The 23,485-nt window shown below is 34.7% G+C and overlaps 2 protein-coding genes and 1 long non-coding RNA gene across 3 annotated transcripts; 1 reads left to right on the top strand and 2 right to left on the bottom strand.

Annotated features, from left to right (window-relative positions):
- Window positions 1-1,290: 1,290 nt before the first annotated feature.
- On the bottom strand, window positions 1,291-2,454 carry LOC146738941 (uncharacterized). Its single transcript, XM_085503972.1, has one exon. The coding sequence runs from the start codon at window positions 2,452-2,454 to the stop codon at window positions 1,291-1,293; it is 1,164 nt and encodes a 387-aa protein (XP_085360098.1).
- Window positions 2,455-8,629: 6,175 nt separating this feature from the next.
- On the top strand, window positions 8,630-14,708 carry LOC146738940 (uncharacterized). The gene is made up of 8 exons (XM_085503971.1): window positions 8,630-8,687; window positions 8,825-8,920; window positions 9,321-9,411; window positions 9,671-9,762; window positions 11,309-11,365; window positions 12,103-12,159; window positions 13,069-13,125; window positions 13,399-14,708. Exons 3-8 carry the CDS (start codon window positions 9,327-9,329, stop codon window positions 14,311-14,313), a joined length of 1,263 nt encoding a protein of 420 aa, XP_085360097.1. The 5' UTR covers window positions 8,630-8,687; window positions 8,825-8,920; window positions 9,321-9,326; the 3' UTR covers window positions 14,314-14,708.
- A 2,817-nt stretch (window positions 14,709-17,525) lies between these two features.
- LOC146738939 (uncharacterized) lies at window positions 17,526-21,997 on the bottom strand. Its single transcript, XR_014930567.1, has 3 exons — window positions 21,940-21,997; window positions 17,958-18,198; window positions 17,526-17,601 (listed from the first exon to the last, which is right to left on the bottom strand). It is a non-coding gene; the product is annotated as an uncharacterized LOC146738939 (long non-coding RNA).
- Window positions 21,998-23,485: the final 1,488 nt, after the last annotated feature.

Genomic DNA, 23,485 nt, shown 5'->3' with positions numbered 1-23,485 from the left:
ATAGGCACCATATCTGCAATATATGGTCAATCTAATACATGAATGCACGTATTTAATTGGATAATGCGCCACCATGTAATTGTGCGAAGTAACCGTAAATCTGTTATTTTTAGACAATGTAAAAAGCTATAGATTCTTTAAAGTGGTCATTTATGTACAAAGCCTAAGAACTATTTAACTGTGCTCTTCACTAATACACTGAATTGAGATACTTAATCCATTGCACAAGTTGTTTTTGTATGAGTCAAAGCCATGTTATCCGTGCTGTGGTTTGGAACTCATTTAAAACCATTTTTTTCATTCTTGAAGAATACTCTCAGTTTCACAAGTGCAGCATTCCCATATAAAATCAATCATTCTAATTAAATATGAATGTAATATCCATAGTTGTTAGTATGACTGACATTCATGTTTATTGATTTGCAATCAGAAATAACCAGATTCTTTCAACTGGGACTAGATTTAATAGATTAACTAGATAGCTAAATTGGCAGTTGCACAAGGGCTGATTTCCAGAAGGGAAGGTTGCATAGATCTCCAAAATGTAAGAAGTATTCTCTGCATATACTTGTGTCAAGTGTCCGTTTACTGTTATCGGATTTTGCATTCCTAGAAAGTATCATAGAAACATCTAAATTAATTAATGGATATCTGTGATTGGTCGACAACACATAGTTATATTACACGATCAGCAAGTCAGTAAAAATTGCCATGTCTCGAAATTCAATCTCAATAAATACCGCTACGCCAAGTAAACACATCGATGACGAAATGTAATGTAAATATAGAATTCTTCGTTTAAATTTAGTGTACACCTTTCGAATCTGCTGACTTGTTATATTCTGTTACCAAATTACCAACTCTTTGGTCAACTCGGTAAAGTAATTTTTAGGTGTATTATTTAATCATTCATACTCGTTTATTACAGCATTTGTACACTACCAAGTAATTTTTATTCAATAATAGATAAATATGAGACATAATGTTTTGATAAAAAGCACCATCTGACAGAATCAAAACAGAGAGGCAAATCGGTTCTAGTCTAAAGCTGCATGTTCCGCCCACGCCTCTGAATCATGCTCCCATGACGCTTGGGCACATGGCAAATGCATAACTTCTGGCCATGACGCTTGAAATTGCTTATCGCAATTCATAATGAAATAATCAACGAATGTCAGAAATAATATGTATTCCATATTATATTGTGAGTTGATAAAGTTTGATAAATTAATGATACATAGACTAGCATAAGCCAGGACTTATTTAATTGTCGGTGATAGCTGCCACTACTTATAGTCCCAATTTTAAACATGTATCATTAAGACATGACAAACCATCATTAGTGATGAACCAGAATCCCGCATTCTTTGCTCGTTTTATTTTATGTATATTCCCTATTACATAATTATTATGTGATACAATTCTGTCAGGTCCTGGGTGAGTAGGAGACCAGCCACCGAATGCAGAACGTGGCAGAATTTCAATATTTACATGTTTAGTTCCTCTTACAGCAGTATTAAAGTTAGCTTGGTCGTTTTTCCCGTTTCTCATCGATTCATTGTCGTCATCATGTCCCATTATAATATGTTCCATCCCTTCAAAAGTCTTGTTCCAAATTTGCTTCACAGCCGATGTACAATTCAAATAAACCATTCCACCACAAAGGGTTGTACCATTATCTGTGTTCATCACGGCCACTATATCAACATTGTGGTATTTGTCTACCGCAGCAGGGTGCGCATCATGAAACCATACAGCATCAGACTCGGTTATAAAAACGGGTATGTTATTTTGTAATAGGAAATACACAATACCTGTACGATAAACCATGTATTTCCAATAACCAACTTGACCATAGGAGAAAGATTGCAGTGTCTTAAACCGAAGTAAAATCACATTCGTCACGTTAAACTTCTTGAGATCCTCATACACATTAGATTCAGTAGTGATAAACAGCACTCGAGATATAACGTCAAAACAATCTATGTTACAAATCCAACTTTTTGTCATTTCAAGATATCCAGTAGTTAAAAATTGGAGGGTGACGGCTTTGTATTGCTTTAAGATATTCCAACAAATTTGCAGCAACTTTGCACCATCGTCATTTTTCAGCCGATCGAACATTGGATGAATATAGTGTGGCATCATAACTACTGGTGTGCTTCTATGTAAATTACCTTTGTTATGGGATATCTTGATGTTTGATCCTGGTTCGACGATGTTATTATTACTGTGGAGATTTGACTTCCATTGTGCAGTCGCACTGGTCTGTTGAACACTGTAATGATAAGCTGGTCTCTGTGCTAAGTCAGATTTTATAAAGGATGACTTCACAGGTCCAATGGTCTTGACGATATGGCTAAGTGAAGGAAGTGGTTGTAACTTTGCAACTAGATATATCACAGTACAAAGGAATATTACAAGATAAAGTGGCACCCTTGACTTGAGCAGCATAATGACTGGATCGTTAATAATTCTTCACTTTCAGCCGGACAAATGTTCTGACAACTCAGTCGCAGCTGATGCGGTGTTTGACCTGGTGGGTTTGCACGAAAGTTAGTTTTTAATGTCATTATTTATTACCATTGATGGCAGTATATCATATGAGATCGATATAGTGTTTCAACCAACATGTATTTTCCTTTGATATGAATTTCGAAATGCACTTCCATGCACACAGAAACATAATTTTCATCTAATGTCACCATTATTTGGTAAATGAACCCTTGTTTTGTTGGCTGGTCGGTTGGGGTATGATGCCACTTTCGATTAGTTGTTTGCTATGTGTCTACTAATAATATGTTTCGAGTTCATTTCAGTGACGGACCACAAGCGACTATGCCCATACAGCGTAAATATCTTTTGTATAGCTACAGCTACAAGGCATATGTTTATATATATATGATAGTAAAAAACGATAAAAAAATCTACGATTAATGAGCAACATAATTCAAATCGATATATTGGCGGACGTATCATCAATTATTGTTATATACCATTTGATTGGATACACACTATAGTCAATGCATCCATTCATATATAAAGAATTCAAGTAAAATTCTTTGGTTAACTTAATAAAGGCAATGTTTCAGAAATCGCGTATGAAAACCAAAATGTTGTACAAGCTCTATGGTTCCCCGCTGTTTGAGAATCTTCTCCTGGCAAATTCTTGACAGTATAATGGTCAGAAATTTACAAAGTTAAATTTACCAGAATAATTATATCAGTTCAAAGTAATAATAACTTTTGATGAGTTTGGGGATGCATCTGATCTAGAATTGAAAATATATGTTCTAGTGAAGCAAAGTGGCGACTGAACTTCTAATCAATTTCATAAGAGTGATCCGTGATTACACGTGAATTGTAAAGTCATGACTGTTTTATCTCAGTCTTTGTCATTACATGATAATAATTAATTAAACCTTGGTGTTTTTTTGTATCCGAATAAGAATGACAGTGGACCTGGTATCACTACGCAATACGTCATATGTGTGACAGTATAATGCTTAAAGCGGGGGTGTCGTCAGATGGCCATGGCATGTTATTGTTTACAAACAAGCGTTTATCCATGAGATACATATGTAAATTGTGGTCTGCCTATGAACGCGAGTCTAACATTTTCGCGCGGTACATCTCAGTTGGTGTCACCCCTCCAAAACATGGACAACACATAATTGTATAAATATTCTTGGAAAACATGTTTTGTGTATCTAATATTTATATGCTTGAATTACTAATTTGTATACAATAAATATTGAAATATAATTTGCAAATCATTGAAAACAGTATACTCTAATTGTATATAAATAATTGTCATTACACGTTCGCTATATACAAATATTTAATTCTTTTAAAAGATTCCTTTCATTAGTAAATAGCACCCTCACTCAACAATATTTAGAATGAGTTGTTGGTCAAAAGTTTGATGAGTCAGGTGCATCTATTGCTAAGCTTGTTGTACATATATGCAAATGAGTATAGGAACCATTAATGCTGTAGGGTGTACTGTGAGGGGTGGACGATTTCATGTAAGTAATGACTGGTTGTAATGCGCTATCATATCGCACTTGGCGAATATGAATCCGGCTGTATTTTCATTTTCAAAATGACCGTTTATTAGCAGTTGACAAGCGCCATAATTTAAAATCGCATAACGAGGACCAAATTAGAATAAATTATGTGTCTGCTTTACTAAAGCTATTTTTGATTGTTTTATTTAAAGCAGGTTGATTTCACTGCTGAACTAGAGAGGGTGTGCTGATTCGGATATCATTACCCAAGCGTTAGTGTCCTCTTGCTCATAGGAGAAATACGACTTTAAAGTGAATGTTGAGTACAATCGAACAATTAAATTCATTACACATACTTCCTAATTTTTTTGAACTATAATACTCTTCACAAATCTGTTCTACGATAGTACTCACTTAGTCAATAATTCCATGAAAGAAGCAAACTAACGGAAGTGTATACTAACGTTATCGCACGACATGGTTCGGAAATTGAAGACATCAGCTTGAATCCTTCATTTAGCTGTATGCATTGTAAATATATGTCCGTCGTGTGTTGCTCTGTCGTGCATTGTCTTATGTTCTTTTTTCTTGCATTAATCAATTAATAATTTGGATATTGGATTTATCTGTGCTCAAACGTTATCGGAAGTTGTATTCCTAATGACATGACATGTCTGTCATGAAACTATAGCATAAATAAAAAAACGAAAAGATATAGCAAACTATTTACTATTTTCCCGGCTGACATTGAAGTTGACTGCGTCAAGATTGCCTTTAACAACGATTACACAAAATAACACTACCGACATTCATGTATTCGCACGATATTTCTTTATGTTTGTAAACACCAAATGACTTGGCCATGTCTGTTTTTTCATGTGCCTCTATGGACAAATACCCGAAGAAGGTCTATAATTTACAAAGTTCTAATTTCAGCGTGACAAACAATTCAATAACTTTACAGAGTGGTGTAATGCAAAAAGGCTTTATTTGCATGTTTTGTAAATCATGTGCAACATGCACTTGATAAGATTACCACTAAATTTGATCGAATGTTCATCAAATCCAAAAATTGAGAAATTGGATTCCAGCTCAGGAACACAAAAGACATAATTTTGACTCACTGGGAGCCAAGGTGTATGCAACCACTTTATATATGTTTATATTTTTTTAGCTGACCTTGCAACATTACCATATCCGAATCATGCATTCCATATATATGGCTGTCTGGATATATCAAGACAATTGTTATATTGTAAATCATGTGTGCATTGATATAATTATCAACATCAATTGACGTACAACATCTTCTGTTCACATAGTACAGCGACATGGAAGAAATCAAGTGAAAACGTCACGAGCTTACTAATAGGATTTGCACAAATATGAGGAATACCACATACTATCACGAATCTAATAAGATGTCGAAGTTGATCATCAATGAAAGATAGCATTTACTATAGAATTCCTAAACCCGCTACCACTTGTTGGAAACTAATACTGTTAGTTCTATCATGGCATCTTAATAATACAAATGCAAATTTTTTTTCCAGACAACTGAATGATCGTAAATATCCATCGATTTCCTTAATTATAAGCTAAATTACACTTCGTTTTTATGTGTTCGCCATTTTTTAAAACGACTACTATCTGCATATATGGATCAGTTTTTTTTTTCTTGAATTTGTCAGATTTCTGTTGAATTACAAAACCGAATCCAATTTCAATGAGCACTGGTATTACTTAATGTATTCTAGAAATGAATGCATGGTATTTTCAGCACATTCCATAATGTTTGATAGTATACCAGAATGTTCTTGTCCACACTATGACGTACTCAGTACGGATCTGTCTAAAATATTAAGATGATGTTATACAGTTTTCTCAGCGAGCGACTGTATAAATACCCGTTGAGGCAGTCACAGAGAAGCAGTATTACACAATGAAGAGTCACAAGCAGTTGTTCGAGAGCAGCCTATCATAGTAGTTTAGAATCAGTCTGGACGGAGAAACAAAACAATAGTGTCATTAGAGTGACAGTGACAGATATTTGTTAATCACAACCCAGTCAAAATATACAGAGGTCATATGCAGTAACAAGTCATCTATTCAGACGGAGCACGGTGTATCACCGGACAACAAAATCACATCGATCGAGTGAAATACATTTAATTCTACACACATTTATGTTTTGGGTTTCTGTTGCCCTGAAATGTACAATTGTAGAATATTTAAAATCATCTTCGAGTAAAATTGAACAAAGTTTTCGTATTGTACCCTCGCCCCTTCTTGCCGCAGTCGACTGTTTTCGGCTTTCCTACTTCTTGCAAAATAAAACTGCGCCGCCAAACGTCAGACAAAAAGGAGAGGGCATGCGAGTGCCTTGTATTGAATACCGTTAAGAATCGTAGTTGTGAAACTATCTTACTGGTATGCAAATGAAAACCCTGATTTTGTTGCCGGGAAATAGAATATTTGAAGATCGATTAAATATGAAATAAATGCACATTTATGAACAGTCAGTATCCCAGTACAAGTGGTAACATCTCAAATGCATCGCCCTGAATTTCCGGCTACGTGGATGCGTGTTCTTTTTTCACAACTGTGTTATGGATGTAATAAACACGTTAAATACCATGTATGTTCCAATTACGGCCCAACAGAATATAACAAGCAAACGTTGTTTCCGCCTGTCCAAGATTGTCTTTTTCAACGTTATTTTCAATTGTTGATGACATTAAACTTGCCTTGTCCTAGACTGTACTTATTTGACCACGATAGTAACCTTGCCTGTTTTACATTGTTTACATAATTATGTGCCAGTAATTTGTATTCTACTTGTTCGAAATAGAAACCTATTATTTATTTATTTATTTATTTATTTATTTATTTATTTATTTATTTATTTATTTATTTATTTATTTATTTATTTATTTATTTATCAAACTATGGGCGAACCTCCGACATGGCAACTTGTCGGACAAAATGGCCGCCAATAACAGAGGATTGGACGCGCTGCATTCATATTGGTCACTTAGTCAATTAAATTAACAGTTGTGGAAAGGTGAATTGAGCCTATATGCTATGCAATATTATAGAGCATACATCATCCAATCGTCGCAAACCACGCCCTTTTTCGGCAACTGATGGTTGCCTCCAAGAAGCCGTGCGGAAAAAATACTCTGGCGGGAGAGAATGACATCATCCATAATACAATTGAACTTACACGCTATACAATATATTTAATTCCACACGCTAAGCAATATAATGGAACCTACATATTATTTAACATAATCAAGCCTACATGCTGAGCAATATTATCGAACATATGCAGTGAATGCCCTATTGACACTGTGATGAAATTTGTTTGCCCCAAATAGAAAAATTGACATAGCTTTCTCTGTAATTCCTGGTTTTGTAATTTTACAATAATACACACGCCTGTAAATGACTAAGTGTTTGTATACCAAATGAAAGATAGAATCAGCACAGTTGACGGGGATATTTCACAGTAACAACGGTCATACTAAATTGTCAGTAGACTCGTGTGTAAATGTAAGTATATTGTATCAAGTGTCAATATGCTAAGATTCAAATGCAGATTTATTTCATGGAAGAATGCAGTAATTCGCAAATAGTATATAAAATCAATTATAAACAGATTGTCGATTTTCATCAAATTGATTTTGTCGTCATCAGTAGACTCGTATGTAAATGTAGGTATATAATAATATTGTACCAAGTGTCATTATGCCAGGATTCAATGCAGACGATTTTCTGGGAAGAATACAGTGGTTCTCAAATTGTACACAAAAATCAATAATAAACAATGTCGAATTTCTTTATACTCATTGCTAAGAATTTGGCATTATTTACACAAACTTCAGTCAGTATACTGTTGTAGATCTGCCTACAGGTCGAAGCGATTGACGTGATTACAAATTCTTTGTTTCATGGATGGTTGCTGGATTAGAACTATGCACATTGCGAGAACAAAAATACACAATTACAGAAAATGTATTGTTCAAACATACATCATATTTTAGTTTTAGACTTTCAGAGAAATAAAGTGTATGGACTAATTAGCATATTTAATTGTCGTGTACATTCATGACAGCGTCGCGAATTTCTCCAACGATCACGTATGCAAGCTGACCATGAATGAGTCCGGAAATGAGCTGCAAGAATGCAATTGTCTGCTTACTAGAAAACAAAGGGGGAACTCCAAACAAGTATAAAACTGCCTTTATTCAGTCTATGCAAGTTTACCAACACAAATTTGTTCACAGTTTCTACAAAGTGTTTTTTTTCTTCGGAGTGGGAATAACAATTATGACCTAATTATTGTTGATAGAAGCAGACGGGATTTGTGTCATTTTATGTGTTTTTTGTATTATTTTCGTAATACATAGACAGAGTTTATTACTAATTGCCAAAACATAAAGTGAATTTCCATAACAATTAGTTAAAATTGATACAAAAAATCGTTTTCTTTTTCCACATAGTGACAGAGCAATAGCACAATACATGTAGGTGTTTAAAAAATCGAGTGAAGGTAGAATACGGAGATAAAGAATATCGCCCTCTGCTAACATTTGTATGTATTCTGCTATATTGAGTGTCCCGGATGTTAAACAGCAGGATGACACGTATCACGTTAATATAATATCAGCACAGGTAAGCAAATTATTAAGTTGTTTTTAATTTTTTTATTTTATCACTTTACTGTATTAAAAATTTATAACCTTTTTGTTATTGTTAATAAACTGTCATAACATAGGATTCAACAATATAATTAGTCCATATTATTATAGTCAGGTGGTGCCAGGTGGTTGGTAGTCGTTAATCGCATATATAAAATCATTGCGAATACCCGTCTTCCATTTTACATATTGACAAAGGAAAGTCTGGTAGGTCTAAACATTTACAGACAATGTAGATATTTTATATCAATATTTATTATGCAAAATATCATAAGATAATTATCACCGAAGTCGTTAAATAATGTTTGCTCGCATGTCATCAATAACATCAATATATGTAACTCCAATATGCCGTGTATATTTAAATCAGTGACATGATTATTCTTCCCAATCTGATGTAGAGTTATATTTGAATGACACTGAAAACCACATAAATTACATCAAATTATGTGCATAGACTTGATTCATCTCCCTCTTAGTTGACAGTCATGGAACAAGCCGTTGTCAACGTATGTACAGTATGATTCCTGTTACATTTAAAAAAATAACAAACAAAATCATAACTGTTATTTATTTGTATTCAAATGAGTTGTTACTGTTTTTACAGGCAAAAATGGAAAGAAGTTATCTGACAAATTGTGTGACAGTAACCAAGTTCATATGTTTTATTTGTGTCGTGATATGTGTACAATATATCGGTAATGTGACCGTATTTTTGATTGGTACTTTCTAATAACATATTAAAAATGACAATGTTTTGAAATACCTAATAAATATTGGTTATTGGCATTGCTTCACTTACTCATTCTTATTGCGTTATCAATACATCTGTTACCTGTTTGGAAATAGTATTTTTTGTTGTTTTTTTCTTTCACTCAGTATTAATTATTTTGAATTTTGATTTTTTTTCCACTTTCTTATGTCTATGATACAACAATTTACCCATCTGTTTTACAGTTATGGACAAAATGCCAATACAGATGCATAATTCACAAGGTCCCCCTATATTCGTGATGAACAAATCAAAAGGTTTCAAGAGCAATACTATAGTATGTTCTCGCTAATTTATTAATTTACAATAATGTTGGATACTAAGAAAGATGTCCAATGACGAATTATGAATTTGGTGTTTGTTTGGTTTAGATTATTCACAATAAGAAAAGAGGCAACCCACTCACCCTGAAACCGATTTAAATATGGTAAATCTACACTGGTTCATATTGACTACAAGAAAATATACATTCCAAACATTCCAGTTATATTGTAGCAATTGTGTTTACCAGCAGAGACAACTTCTTGAGTGGGTAAACTTATTATTATTATTATGTCAGGCAAACTAATACGAACAATTTACAACATGCAATCGTAAGACCAGTGCATAAGAGATGTTATGTTGAGAATCAGTAAATCTGAATGGAAGGGCGAATACGTATGAGAGTAATAGCCTCATAATGAATATACCACATCAAACCTTGTACACCATGTGTGTAAGCAGGTGCAAGATTGCACACAAGTCAAAATATACAAATTACCTGAGACATGACCTCAGTAGCATGGTTTTTTGACCTAAATCAAGAAGTGTGTCATGGTGGGTTAAAATTGTTCAGAAACATAATTAGAACACGATACGTGAATTCACTGAGGTTACAGGAGGTGGTTAACAGAAGTCATTAACTGTTTATAAGATGGCTCAACATATCCGAAACAAATTCAACAATTGAGAACCGAGAACTGTGCCATAATTAAGGATGGTTCCTGAATTATAGATATCATCCAGAGAGACAATAAGTCATTATGATCGATTTTCCATCTATGTACGTTGACACTGTGTATTATTGTTTGTGGGGAACCAACTTAGCGACTATGTTCAAATTTATTAATATTGGCTTATTTGTGTTCACTTCACGTATGTTACGAACATGGATTTGTTTATCTGGTTCACAAGGAGACTAATTGCTGTCTTTCCGTTTAATGAGTGTATGCTGTCAGAAAAAAACATAATTAATTAGGTGTAAGATAAGAGACGCATTGACATAGCATGGATGATAGCTCATACGATAGTCTGGTTTATATGACTCCCTGTACAATGGTTCTGTAATTTATTATTGATGCATGTATATAACTAATCTTGTCACTCCTGTGTTTTATTTGATTGGCGACTAGAACTTTGACAGTCATTGAGTAACGTTACGCAGTTCAAGTGTTGTTAGTCACGGAATACTCTCTGATAATAATTGTCGATTAAAAATGCTGTAAATCTGGACACATACTGTAGTGCACTATATTGAGTTCAAATATATTAATAATATTGGCAATATTGTGTTTCAATAAGGCTTTGTAGATGGGTATGATGTAACCAATAACTAAACGCGACGTGACAGCATAGATCTTGACATTTAATATCTAACTGTATGCTAGTCCTATCGACTCATTCACATTGTTACTCTTGAAAGGATGGTGCAAAGTAGTTTACCAAGCATTTGTCACAAACCTAGGGTGTCTGGATACTACACAAAATGTACCGGTCATTAAAATATGGGCATATATAACAGTATAACGGCTCTACTATTTGTTTGTTTGTTTGTTTTTACACAGAACAGTGACAAAACAGAAATCCAGAATAGACGTCAAAATCTTATTCATCAGAAGTCGGTGAGGTATATTTCATTGTGTAAAGTTATGTTATAAGAAGGGATTTTTCGTGCTTTGGCAATTACACCTCAGTAGTTATGTCATGGTGGATGAAGCTCCCATTAATTGTGTGGTTGTGATGTGTTGTGTAGAGTTGGACCCACACTTGATGACGTAGCTGAAGGACGATATGATTGACATGTTCGGTCCATGCCTCGTGTTGTGTGATGACTTGTGTGCAGTTAATTTTTTCGCAATCTCAAATGATTGTATGCAATCAGCAAAAAATTAACTAATTAAGTTACAAGAGATGTTTTTAAATAAAATAGTATGATATAGCTTATAAGATAACCTGAACTAGGTTTATATGACCCCCTGTACAATGAATTGTGGTTCATTCACGAACTAATGTATGCAAATTGTTGTGAGTTAACAATGCTGTAAAGCTAGACACATGGTGAGTTCACTTATATATTAGTAAGCACATGCCAGAGAGCAGAGAGTATTACTAGTTTGTGATAATAAGGCTTCGTACATGGGTATGATCTAACCACTGACTAAACACGAGATGACAGTATAGATCCTGATATGTAATACCTAACTGTATGTCAGTCTATGACAATTAAAAGATACACCTATAAACCTATTCAGTTGGCGCTCCTGAAGACAGGGTGCAGAGTGATTTGTCGTTTGTCACAATCCAAGACTGTCTGGATTTTACTCAAAAATGTACTGATCATTGACTATTTTTTACACAGAATAGTGACAAGAAAGAAAACAAGAGAAAACGACAAAACATCATTAAGCAGACGTCGGTGAGTTGTGTTACATTGAATGAAGTGATGTTATCTGAAGGATGCTTGGTGCTTTGGCAATTACTGTTACTGACTGTTATATGAGGCTGTTACTAACAATGGTTGTAGTTTGCAAATCATAGAAGGTTGATATTGAGTGAGACTAGGAATAGGCAACAATTATTGTTGTTTTGGTATCTATGATTAATGTTTGTGTCTAAAGAACGTCAAGCAATACAACTCTTCAACTTTGGTATGATTGTTACTGCTGCTGCATAAATTGTGATGTTATCAGCATATTCTTAAATATTGGCAATTATTGAGATAATTGAACAAGATATGTGAACAAGTCACATATGGATTAGTAATGTGCAAGATTGAAGTTACTTTTTATGTGCAAGTTAACATGCTCGGGTATGAGGAACAATGCATAGGCGGCGATTGCACCAATATAAAGAATGACTGAAGTCGGTTGTCTTAATACACAGTCATGCTGAATCATAGTTTTTAAAGTTGTGTTTGGATATTCACACTATAGGGAAAACGTGGCATGTCTTGGGCAAATATGAATGGTGGTGTTCTGTTAAAGATAACGATTTGAATTGTTCATTTGAGGAGAATTACGACGTAAACGATTTTCACGAATGTGCTGAGATTAAAATTTGATGTTAACATAATTGCACTAATTTGTCAGTGATTGAAGTAATCTTTTTATTTATTTATACATGTATTTGAGTAAAATTACGCGGTTTAATTGTGATTCAGCCAAAGAATAATCTATGAAAATTGTTGTCGTTTTAAAGAAAACATTCTATGAAAAATGTTTTAAACAGCCCTATGAACCCAATTGCCATTCTTGATCTTACTCAAAACGTACTGGTCATTGAAATATAGATTACAGTATAACTACTCAAATTTTTGTTTACACAGAACAGTGACAAGACAGAAATCCAGAAGAAACGTCAAGGCCCTATTCAGCAGAAGTCGGTAAGTTCTATTTCATTATCTGAAGTGATGTTATGAGAAGAGATGCCTAGGGATGCACGATATTGAGTTCACATATAAATAAGCTAATACCTTTGAACAAAGAGTGGTAATACTTTGTGATAATAAGGGGTATTGTAGATGGATATCATATAAACGAACATGGCAATGTAGATCTTGATGTTCAATATTTTACTCTATATTGAAAGATAATCAACCCAGCTTAGTTTGTATCGACAAAAGTCACAAAATACTGATACTTTTGTTTAATTTCAGTTTCAATACTCTCAGCAGCGACAGAATAAGATCATCACTAAACATGACATGATTTTAAATGACACCTTGTTCCTTAATGCCCGTAACGTATCACTTGTAAGGCACAATGTAACTGGCGACTCTTACAAACAAGGACCACTGTATGGCTTTTTGAAACCACATGATGAAATAGTAGTTCCAAACATCGCGCATTTTATTTGGTTCTCCTGTCACCAGTTCCGCTTCGTGAATCTAATTAGTATACTGAGTGCTCACAGAATTATGCAAGCTGAACGTATTTTCTTCCATACTGACTGTGAACCAGACAATGAATTGTGGATTCAAGCTAAATTGCTGATACCAGTATTAAAAGTTGTCAATCGAGTTGAACCGACAGCTGTCTTTAATCAAACACTTAACCCGAAATGGCATGAGCACTCTGCTGATGTTGCCAGACTACAGATACTAAAAGAGATGGGTGGTGTTTATCTTGATACTGACATAATCGTCTTGGCGCCGTTAGAGCCACTTCGTCATTATGATTATGTAGTTGGACAACCGGAACCAACTGTGTTGAGCAATGGAATAATTTTTGCTGAAAAACATTCCCGGTTTTTGAACTATTATTACGATTCATATAGAAAATATAACAGTATATGTTGGGGGTGTAGTTCTGTAGTAAAACAGTATGAATTAGCAAAATCTTATGTGGATATGTTGCACATTGAACCAAGTAGTCTGATTGGACCAAAAGATTGGCGGGCAGTATTACTCAATAATTACCACTGGCAAAATAGACACTTTACTATTCATGTTTACATACGATATTATCGGGGAAAAAAAGATTTCACGGCTGAGAACATAAGGTATTTGAACACTGCTTTTGGAGAAATTTGTCGATATATTTACTATGGATCGCCTGCTATGTCAATGTGAATAACAAACACAATTATACATTCTACAGTAGATATAAAGGACTCCCATTCGACACACTGGTTGCAACATTTTTGTGGACGAACACAATCATATGGCTGCCATAGCCATATTGTTATTATAATTATCAATATTCAAGCTGGGGCATTTGTATATTCACAAAATATGTAAGGAATCCATATTACAGAAATTATAGTAGTTACATTTCTGATATTTTGTATTGCATATTACGTAAAAGTTATATTAAAGGGTGGTGGTTGTCGCCCCACGCATGTGCGACATATGGGTCTCATGTAGAGCATTCTTTTTATTTCGCTGTTCATTGTTATGTATATGGTCACAGCAAGATATACAGTCTACATTAGAGTGGGATATCAATACACGCTAAATTCATGATCTGTGCTGGTTGCAGTATTGTTCTAACATGCGTCAGGAAATTCAGGTACCGAACATTCATACACTCACACTGGTTAGTCCTGGACTTTCCTGGCCAGTTTATTTAAGTCATATTTTACAAATATATATATACATATTTGCAAAGTATCGAATGTTCAGTGACCCTCTTGCTGTATTAATAGCAACATTTATATGGTGTGTACAGTGCATGATGTTATCATCCTTATCTGTATCAGTTCATAATGAAGGCCACGTTAAGGAGCAAAGGATATTACTGGAGATAAGTATACCAAGCATATTATTTGTTCTACCTAACCGTGGTGTCACTTAGATCATGTTTGGTTGATTGTTGTGCATTCTTATACATATTTATATATGCATATAAGGGTATTGGCGTCCACCAATCTAAATTATTGTGTAACATTAAACTGCATATAAACCCCCACACGAGGTGATTATTGGATGTTTTTGCTTTATATTTGTCGTTGCTTCGTGATAATCTTCCACACCTGTTCTAATCAGACAAGTCCAACCAACAAACGTCACATTCAGTATAGCAATTTGGAAAAATTTAAATTAAATGATATACTGGTCTTGGCACCAATTTGTCGTGATATCACCTAAAGGGAAATTTAACTAATTGAATCACCATGAAAATGAGAAGAACGCTTTTAACAGTATATTATAAACGTAAATCTACCTTGCCAGATTAAAGTGTATGTGAAACGCTTGCTACCCTGGTAAATAATCTAAAGTCGTTTTTTTGTATGTGGATATTATCATAACTTTTATATCGAACACAAAATATGTTGACAATTGAAAATAACATTGAACATGGCGATGTGAATATTCTGTTTGACCGTAATCGGAACAAACATGGTATTTAACGTAGTGTTTATTTCAGCCATAACATAGTTGTGAAAACAAACTGGAGGTCAAACAAAATCACTAAAAATAAGCACCTCTTCCAATCGGAATGTTAATTTCAATTAACCTTTTGTGGTACCTCAAAATATAACATTGTAAGCCAAGATGACAGGACGCAGAATTATTATACAAGAACTCCAATAAGTGTCAACTTAAAATTGGCTAAAGGACCACATAACTATTAAAATATCAAAGTACCCACTAGTATAATGTGTAATGCTAAATATCTTCAAAATACAAGAAACATTTGATTGTGGACAGAACAAATAAGCTATGGAAAAAATATAAAGAGTTGGTATCAGAAACAAAACAAGTACTAAATTAACACATTAATGAAAAAAGCTAGTACGAACCAATTACTTAAAATAGTTCATCGGGAAAAGAATACCCAAACAGATCAAAGTCCATTTTATATAATTCATATAGTTTAATGATATCATCCGATGGGATTTGTGAGAAGTATTTCAAATAAATATTTTCGTCAGTGCTGTTAGTAACATGGAAACTGTATTTGTGTTTCGGGAAAAATACATCAGTGGCCCCTATATAGTTAAGGAGATAATTTGATTCCTTTTCCATATTTTCAAAGTGACCAATAAAATCGAAAGATCGGTCACATAGAGAACATACTTTGTGCTGGAAATCCCAGTGCTCATTGAAATTGGATTTTGCTTTAGAATTCAACAGAAATTTGACAAACTCAAGGAAAGAAAGCTTCGATACCATGTTCTTGCCAGATATTGATTCATTGGGACGACATTGCGATATTATCTGTCGCTCTATCTTCCCAAAACTCGGCTCAACTGTTGTTTCAAATTTATCCCTATATGCAGACAGTAGTCGTGGAAAGGATGGCGAACAAATAAGAATGAAGTGTAGTTTTGCTTATCATTTGAACTTAAAGAAATGGTTGGATATTTCCGATAATGCAGTTTTCTGAAAGAATAATCTGCATTTGTATTATTAAGTTCCCGAGACAGAACTAACAATATTAGTTTCCAACTAGTGGTACCAATTTTGGCAATTCTACAATATAGTAAATGATATTGTTCAATAAAGATCAATTTCGACATCTTATTAGGTGTGTGATAGTATGTGGTATTCCTCATATTTGCGCAAATCCTATGAATGAGCTCCTGGCGTTTTCTCTGGATCGCTTTCATGTTGCTGTTCTGTGTAAACAGAAGAAATTGTAAGATAAGTCGTGATGTTGATAATTCGTTCTATGTACATATTTCAATGATTTACAATATATCCAGATAACCAGATATGACATAGAATGAATGTTTTGGAAATACGAATGTTGTATTGATTGTGCTGATTTGTAACATAGCCAACTACGAGCCTGATATTTGTGTACCTGTAGATACAAATCGTAGACGGAAAAACTGATTGTGATAAGGTTTTCAATGGGTAAACAGTAACATGGTTGTGCTATGAAAAATGCAATCATTTTTACTACTTCATGATATAAAATTTAGAGATAATATTTTCAACTTTATTTCCCCTGTTTTGGCATTTGTACATTAATTCATTAAACCGATGGATATAATATCTTCTAAGAGTTATGTATGTATGGTGTGCAAAAGGTGAAATAACTTGATATAAAATTTAGTTGATAATAGACACACAGACTGACTGACTGGCTGATTGACTGTGCAGGCGGCTGCATATTGTTTACTAGTGAGTCAAGATGATGTCTTGTGTGTTACTGGCCTGAAATCATATTTCTCAATAATTTAGCTTTGGTGCAGTATAGGTCAGATTTATTGATAATGTAATCAAGTTGTAACTCAGTGGCTGTACAGCTTTTTTGCAGTTTACTGCATGACAGTTGCTAATTTTACAAAAGATGAACAATACAAAAAAGTCTTACCATTGCAGCATTCTTGAAAGTTGTTGAGTTGTTTTTCATGTTGATTATGGAACTTTGTGAAATATAAACCTTTGTCGGGTGTTTTTCAATAGCTGCAAAATATAAATTTAAGTGGACGACACTAACATATAGGCTTGTAATTTGCTGTTTACAAACGTAAAACCCCATATAACTCTTGCAAATAAATGAATGCTGCTAGTGTCTTTTTGTGTAATTGCTGTTAACCGGAATAAGACACTTCAATGTCAGTCGGGAAATTCGTTTGCGGTTCATAGTGTTTGCTACATCTGTTCTTTTTTATTTCTGCTGTAATAATACTTTCATGTCACTGATATTTCATTACTACAACATCAATCATATAATTAATATTAATTATTAATCGATTAAAGCGAATAAACTCAATGCACAACAGAGGAAGATGCGATTGTCATACACATGCAATGCATACATCCAAACGATGAATTCAACCTGGTGTCCTTAGCTTCCGAGTCATGTCGTACGGTTACATTATCATGCACAACAGTTAGTTTAGTTCTTTCATGGAATGTATTGACTAGATGATGTTTCAAGTATAAGTTACTTAAATCTTTGATGCAAGGATAAATGACTAAAATAGAACACATAAATACGATGCACAATGATCGTTTCCAAGTCAAACAATTGATGAGACATTTCCATTCCATTTCCCACTGAAAAAAAAAATGAAAGTTGATTTTGGTTATTGTAGTTAACATAAACATCAATGCATACAATATTTTTTTCCCTGAGATAGGGCGGGGTATGGAGTAGGGAAGAATGATTTGTGAGGGGTGTTATTTTCTTTTTACATGAATGAATTTAACTGTTCAAATCCCGCTCCGGTTACTTGATACTCTGTATGTGTCGCTGAAGTAGAAACTAATGGCGGAGTAACGATGTCAGAAAATAGTTTAGTTAAAGCGGCGAAGTTGAAGCCTTTTCGTGTTTAGCGCGTGTTGCTTGGGGCGTGCGCAGGTGGCGACCCTCCTGCTTTGAATAAAACAGCTTTAATTTATATGGGACTTCATAAAAACAGGATGTTTTAATCTTTCTACTTTCACACATTTGTTATTTGAAAAAAACACACTGAGCACGAATCGATAAACAAAGACAGGGAAACAGCTGTAATATATGATGCTAAAATATAATATTATGTAACCACAGTCATTTCGAAATTAAAATAATACCGGAATTCTGTCTCTGTTCTCTATGTGCGAAACGTTAGTGATTATAATTGCCCAAGGAATAGACGACGTAAATGGAAAACAGGCACCGGAGAAGTCATGGCATATATGACGTCAGACTTGCAACGGCATTACAGGTTATCAAAGCTTGTATTTCACAGCCTATTTACATAGTTGACGACGTTAAAGGCCCATGTCTTGCAGCCGGGCCGCAAGATAATCCTTGTTTATTGGGGAGTGGCTATGCATAATGTCTAGTGTTAATTAATTTCTCGTTATCAGCACAGAGTGTGTTTACAGAACATCGTAATACTCTGGGTATATTTACAAACAGATTATTCAACATAGCGAACTGAGATCCATTACATCACGGTTTAGTCACTGTGGTTACATTGTAGACGTGGTTCCGGGTTATATTCGCTTGTGAGAGTAATCACACGGAGCAATCAAATCATAAATTGAGTGACATTGTAGTGTACGATATCGATGAAATATCATGAGTTACCTAGGCCGGAAAGCAGTTTAACACGCATCATACTCAATTTACATGTCGGCATGATAACAACTGTGTTCGTGGTTGGTTGGTGTTCACATGGTGTGATTTCTGTGGGGGTGACACGCATATAAATTAACAATCAGTGCGGACGAGAGACGTAAACGCAGCTGAATAAGCTACTCGCTTACATTGTATCGTTGTTGTTTTTCACCACAGAAGACGCAGTACACATTCAAACACTATAACAAATATTTAAAAAATGGAGAATGGAGATTTGTATTCAAGCATATTTATTACATGAACTACGTCAAAACTACAAGTTGAAAACCTTTTGTGAGGGAATTCGCAATAAATCATCACTCTCATTGCGATATTGACATGAATAAACTGCTTTCAAACAATACATGATCAAGTGACAAACAGGCGAAATGACGGTTAAAACCAAAGGGGAAATGGCCCAAATCGAAAAACACAAATACCTACGATCATATATAGTCCGGATCGGGGTCACGTTAGTCAGTAAAAATAGAAATGGTAATAAATCGATCACCACGATAAAGACGAATAATGCCCTTGCCAACATCTTGTGTGTTATCTAAATTTGACGCAACCGCGAATTTCAGCCAATAGAAATATTCATAATATATCTCATATGATAGCAAGAGTTGGCAAAACCGATAGCGGGCGTCATTTTCAAAGTTTGACAGAATATCGGTAATTGTAATTTGTTCACAAATCCCCGAACAATTCGGGATACGCGCGACTGTGGGACCCATACATCACCCATTTATTATTTCGACTGTCTGTGGATAGGTTATAAATTGTGTGCAAGCTTTTTCTCGGCTGCACGACTCATTTTTAGCAGTATAAAAGAACCTACCGTACTTATATGAACGAGTTATAATAAAATCATGTATGAGTGATGACATTTTTGTGATTACATAGCAAACCTAAGTGCAGTTTGCAGTAAACAGTGCCACGCCGTGGAAAACATTTTTTTAACACGTTTATTATTTTCTTTCAAAACATCCTCACCGATGTTAAATATATCCATGTTCTGAAATGTATTTGAAAAAAATGCATTCAAGGGGCAGTCGTAACTAACTGCCAACTCAATCGATTTGACTTTTACTGGATTTTTTTTTTTGTCCGAATGTCACTTCGTCAGATTTTGTTTCAACATGCGTGTCACAATGCCTCATTACGTATGCACGCAGCTTGACATGGAAACGCATTTTAGTGCAATCACAAGTATGTCAGACAGGAAGTCAACGGGACGAAATGTGGCTTGCCCCGGGGGAAACAAAACCACAGGTAATGCGCCAAAATAAAACGTTGAAACGTATATTTCCACTACATGTTATGATATCCACGGTAAAGAGTCATACAGTTGAAACATTTGTTTTTACACCAGAATGCTATAGGCAAAGGTTTATGCAGACACTCTCATGAATAAAATACAATGTTAAAATGTTGTTTTCAAATAATCCACGACTCCAAAGAAGGATTCTCCAGAGGATTTTATCATATCGCATTTGAATAAAATCGTGGTACTCGCGACCTTTTATCGAATTGTTTTCCAGCTAGGTGACCAGCATCTCGTTCGAAATAGGGGTCCGGGCCATGCATTATTAGCTAGTCAATAAACATGAAAATATATCAAACCATATACCAGCACCACCACCGAGTTCATGGCTCGTATATTCATAATCACAAATATTACAATACGGTGTAGACTAATATCAAATAAATAATACGATTCATGATATTTTATTATGGATTCAAATAACTGAACTCGTCAAAATATCTCGCCACCATTTTGTCTGGCACACCAAACATACGGACAGGCTTATATGACGAGTAATTGAAAACAAAATCATGTCGTTCATAATCGAATTCAATGAGCATATGACAGTGATACTGACACAGCGCAGACCCGCCGTCAATCTATCCAAAACTACATTTTCCATAACGTGACACTAGGGGACACTAGCCGGCTGTCGATCAGCTGGAACCCAGTACTCACCACTGTAAACTAGCCTTCATTTTGGTTCATAACAGATTTCAATCGAACATAACAAAATTACATGCTCATTTATAACACGGAAAACTCTTGTTTTTATTTTCAACGCAAATAAAGGTAACACTGAGTGGAAAAGCAAAATGGCCGCAGAAAAGAACGGCCGATATGCCGGACACGTGAATATTCCCAGTGTTTTACAGACTGTGAAAATAAATGTATTTTCTTGCTCTCGGAGTCTTGTCTTGACTGAGACTTCTTTGTTTTCACTGAATCCGCTACATGGATAAGCATATTTGGATTATAAACTAACTAAATGTTTGAATAAGTTAGCCAACTCATCATGGGGTACGTTGATTGTGTCAAGTGACTTTGATTGACAGTTGTGCAAAATTTAGTAACGCGTTGGTTGATCCGTGGTCACTTCTGCCATTACTTGATCGAAATCTAGACGTACACGCTATTTGGGATCACAATCGTAACGTCACATCAAGGCTAGTATATTCATAGTCACACCTATGCTTCTTTGGTCCGACATAGTTGTCGAAAGTACACCGAAAAAAGCAATTTACTGAACAGTTACCGGAGCTATGTACAGCAGCAGGACGCGTAAGGAACTAATCCCTATTGTTTAGGGTTCCATTTATAGTCTACATGTCGGTTTAACAGTAAATTGTTAACATAATAATACTGAAAAAGATGTTATACTCACAGATAACAAGTAGCCATTGACATATACAAAATATAGAGGGCACAGAAAATGAATCGAGTTAATAATGGGATTGTAAAATTTCCGGGTTAAACATTGTAATGAACTGGACCACCTAGGAGAGTGATCATATAAACCTCAAAATGAATAATAAATTAGATGGTGGCGCTACAAACGTTTCGGAGCATACATTCAAATGTAGTTGTTATTTTATTACATTAATTAAAAAATGTACCTATCGCTTTTGGAATGTCACTTCAAAATATTTTTATTATTTACGTACATTTTGTAAAGTGAATAACTGGTAGAGTTAGGGCTTAGGTTATTTATTGAATACGGAAGACATTATTTATCTGATCGAGGGACTGGCATTTGTATGAGAAACAAAACAACAAAGTGATAAATCCACAGTAAATCTAGTAAATTGCACATGGGGGTCAGCTCGAGTGCAGTTTACTAGATTCTGGCTGAAACTGTGGGTTTATATCTGTAAACACACACTTTTGTGTGGTGTATCTGAATTATGTCATGAATTGCCACTGAGCATTGCTGAACGTATGTTAATTTATATATATACATGATGTATTGTACGATTTGTCGTTTGCACATGTGCAATTCAATATTGCTATCACCTTGCTAATTAATTAAGCTGATGTTCTAGTATTGCTAGTTTTTATGACTGCCAACTCAATAACGTGATTCCGATCGCTATTTTAGTCAAGGACTGCTTAGTGACATAACTAGCATTTTAAACTTGCACCCGATCTCGTAAAAACGTAAGGAAATAAACATTGACATGCGACGTATGAAAGTAAAAATAAACGCCCTCATGGTGAATACGAATGAATGAATTCAGTGATAAGTTATAATGGTGGCGCAATGACCATTTCGAATACGTATAGGCAGGTGTCATTATAATTAATAAAACTGAGACTCCAAACAGTCCATTATATAATTTTCGTTACCGTCCAAGTAGCCGTTTGAAGGATTTTCCTTGACTGCCAATACAACCAATCGTTTTATATGTGATACAAGTCCGAAACATTGACGCTCTTGTTCTATTTTCTAGACTTTGACCAAAACAGTGGGTTTATATCTGTAAACGAACACTTTCCCTGTTTCTAATACAAATGTCTGTCCCTCGAACAGTTAAATCAATGCCCTAAGGAGAAGAAATGTGGATGTCTTGAATAAATACTACCAGTTATATAAGTTGCAAAAAGTACATCCGTAATAAAAAATATGTTTGAGATAACATTCAGAAAGCTAGGTGTGTACATGTTTTCATTTAACGTAATAAAATACAAAAACAATAACTACATCTGATGCTATGCATATTTAATTGCCGTGTACATTCATGTCAGCGTCCCGAATTTCTCCACTGAACACGTATGTAAGCTGACCATGAATGAGTCCGGAAATGAGCTGCAAGAATGCAATTGTCTGCTTACTAGAAAACAAAGGGTAAACTCCAAACAAGTATAAAACTGCCTCTATTCAGTCTATGCAAGTTTACCCACACAAATTAGTTCACATTTTCTACAAAGTG

Source organism: Saccoglossus kowalevskii, chromosome 9 (genome assembly GCF_978046115.1).
Source record: "Saccoglossus kowalevskii chromosome 9, keSacKowa6.1, whole genome shotgun sequence".
Taxonomy (NCBI): Eukaryota; Metazoa; Hemichordata; class Enteropneusta; family Harrimaniidae; genus Saccoglossus; species Saccoglossus kowalevskii.
The sequence above is the reverse complement of the archived record's forward strand: the minus strand, read 5'-3'. Positions and strand labels throughout refer to the sequence as shown.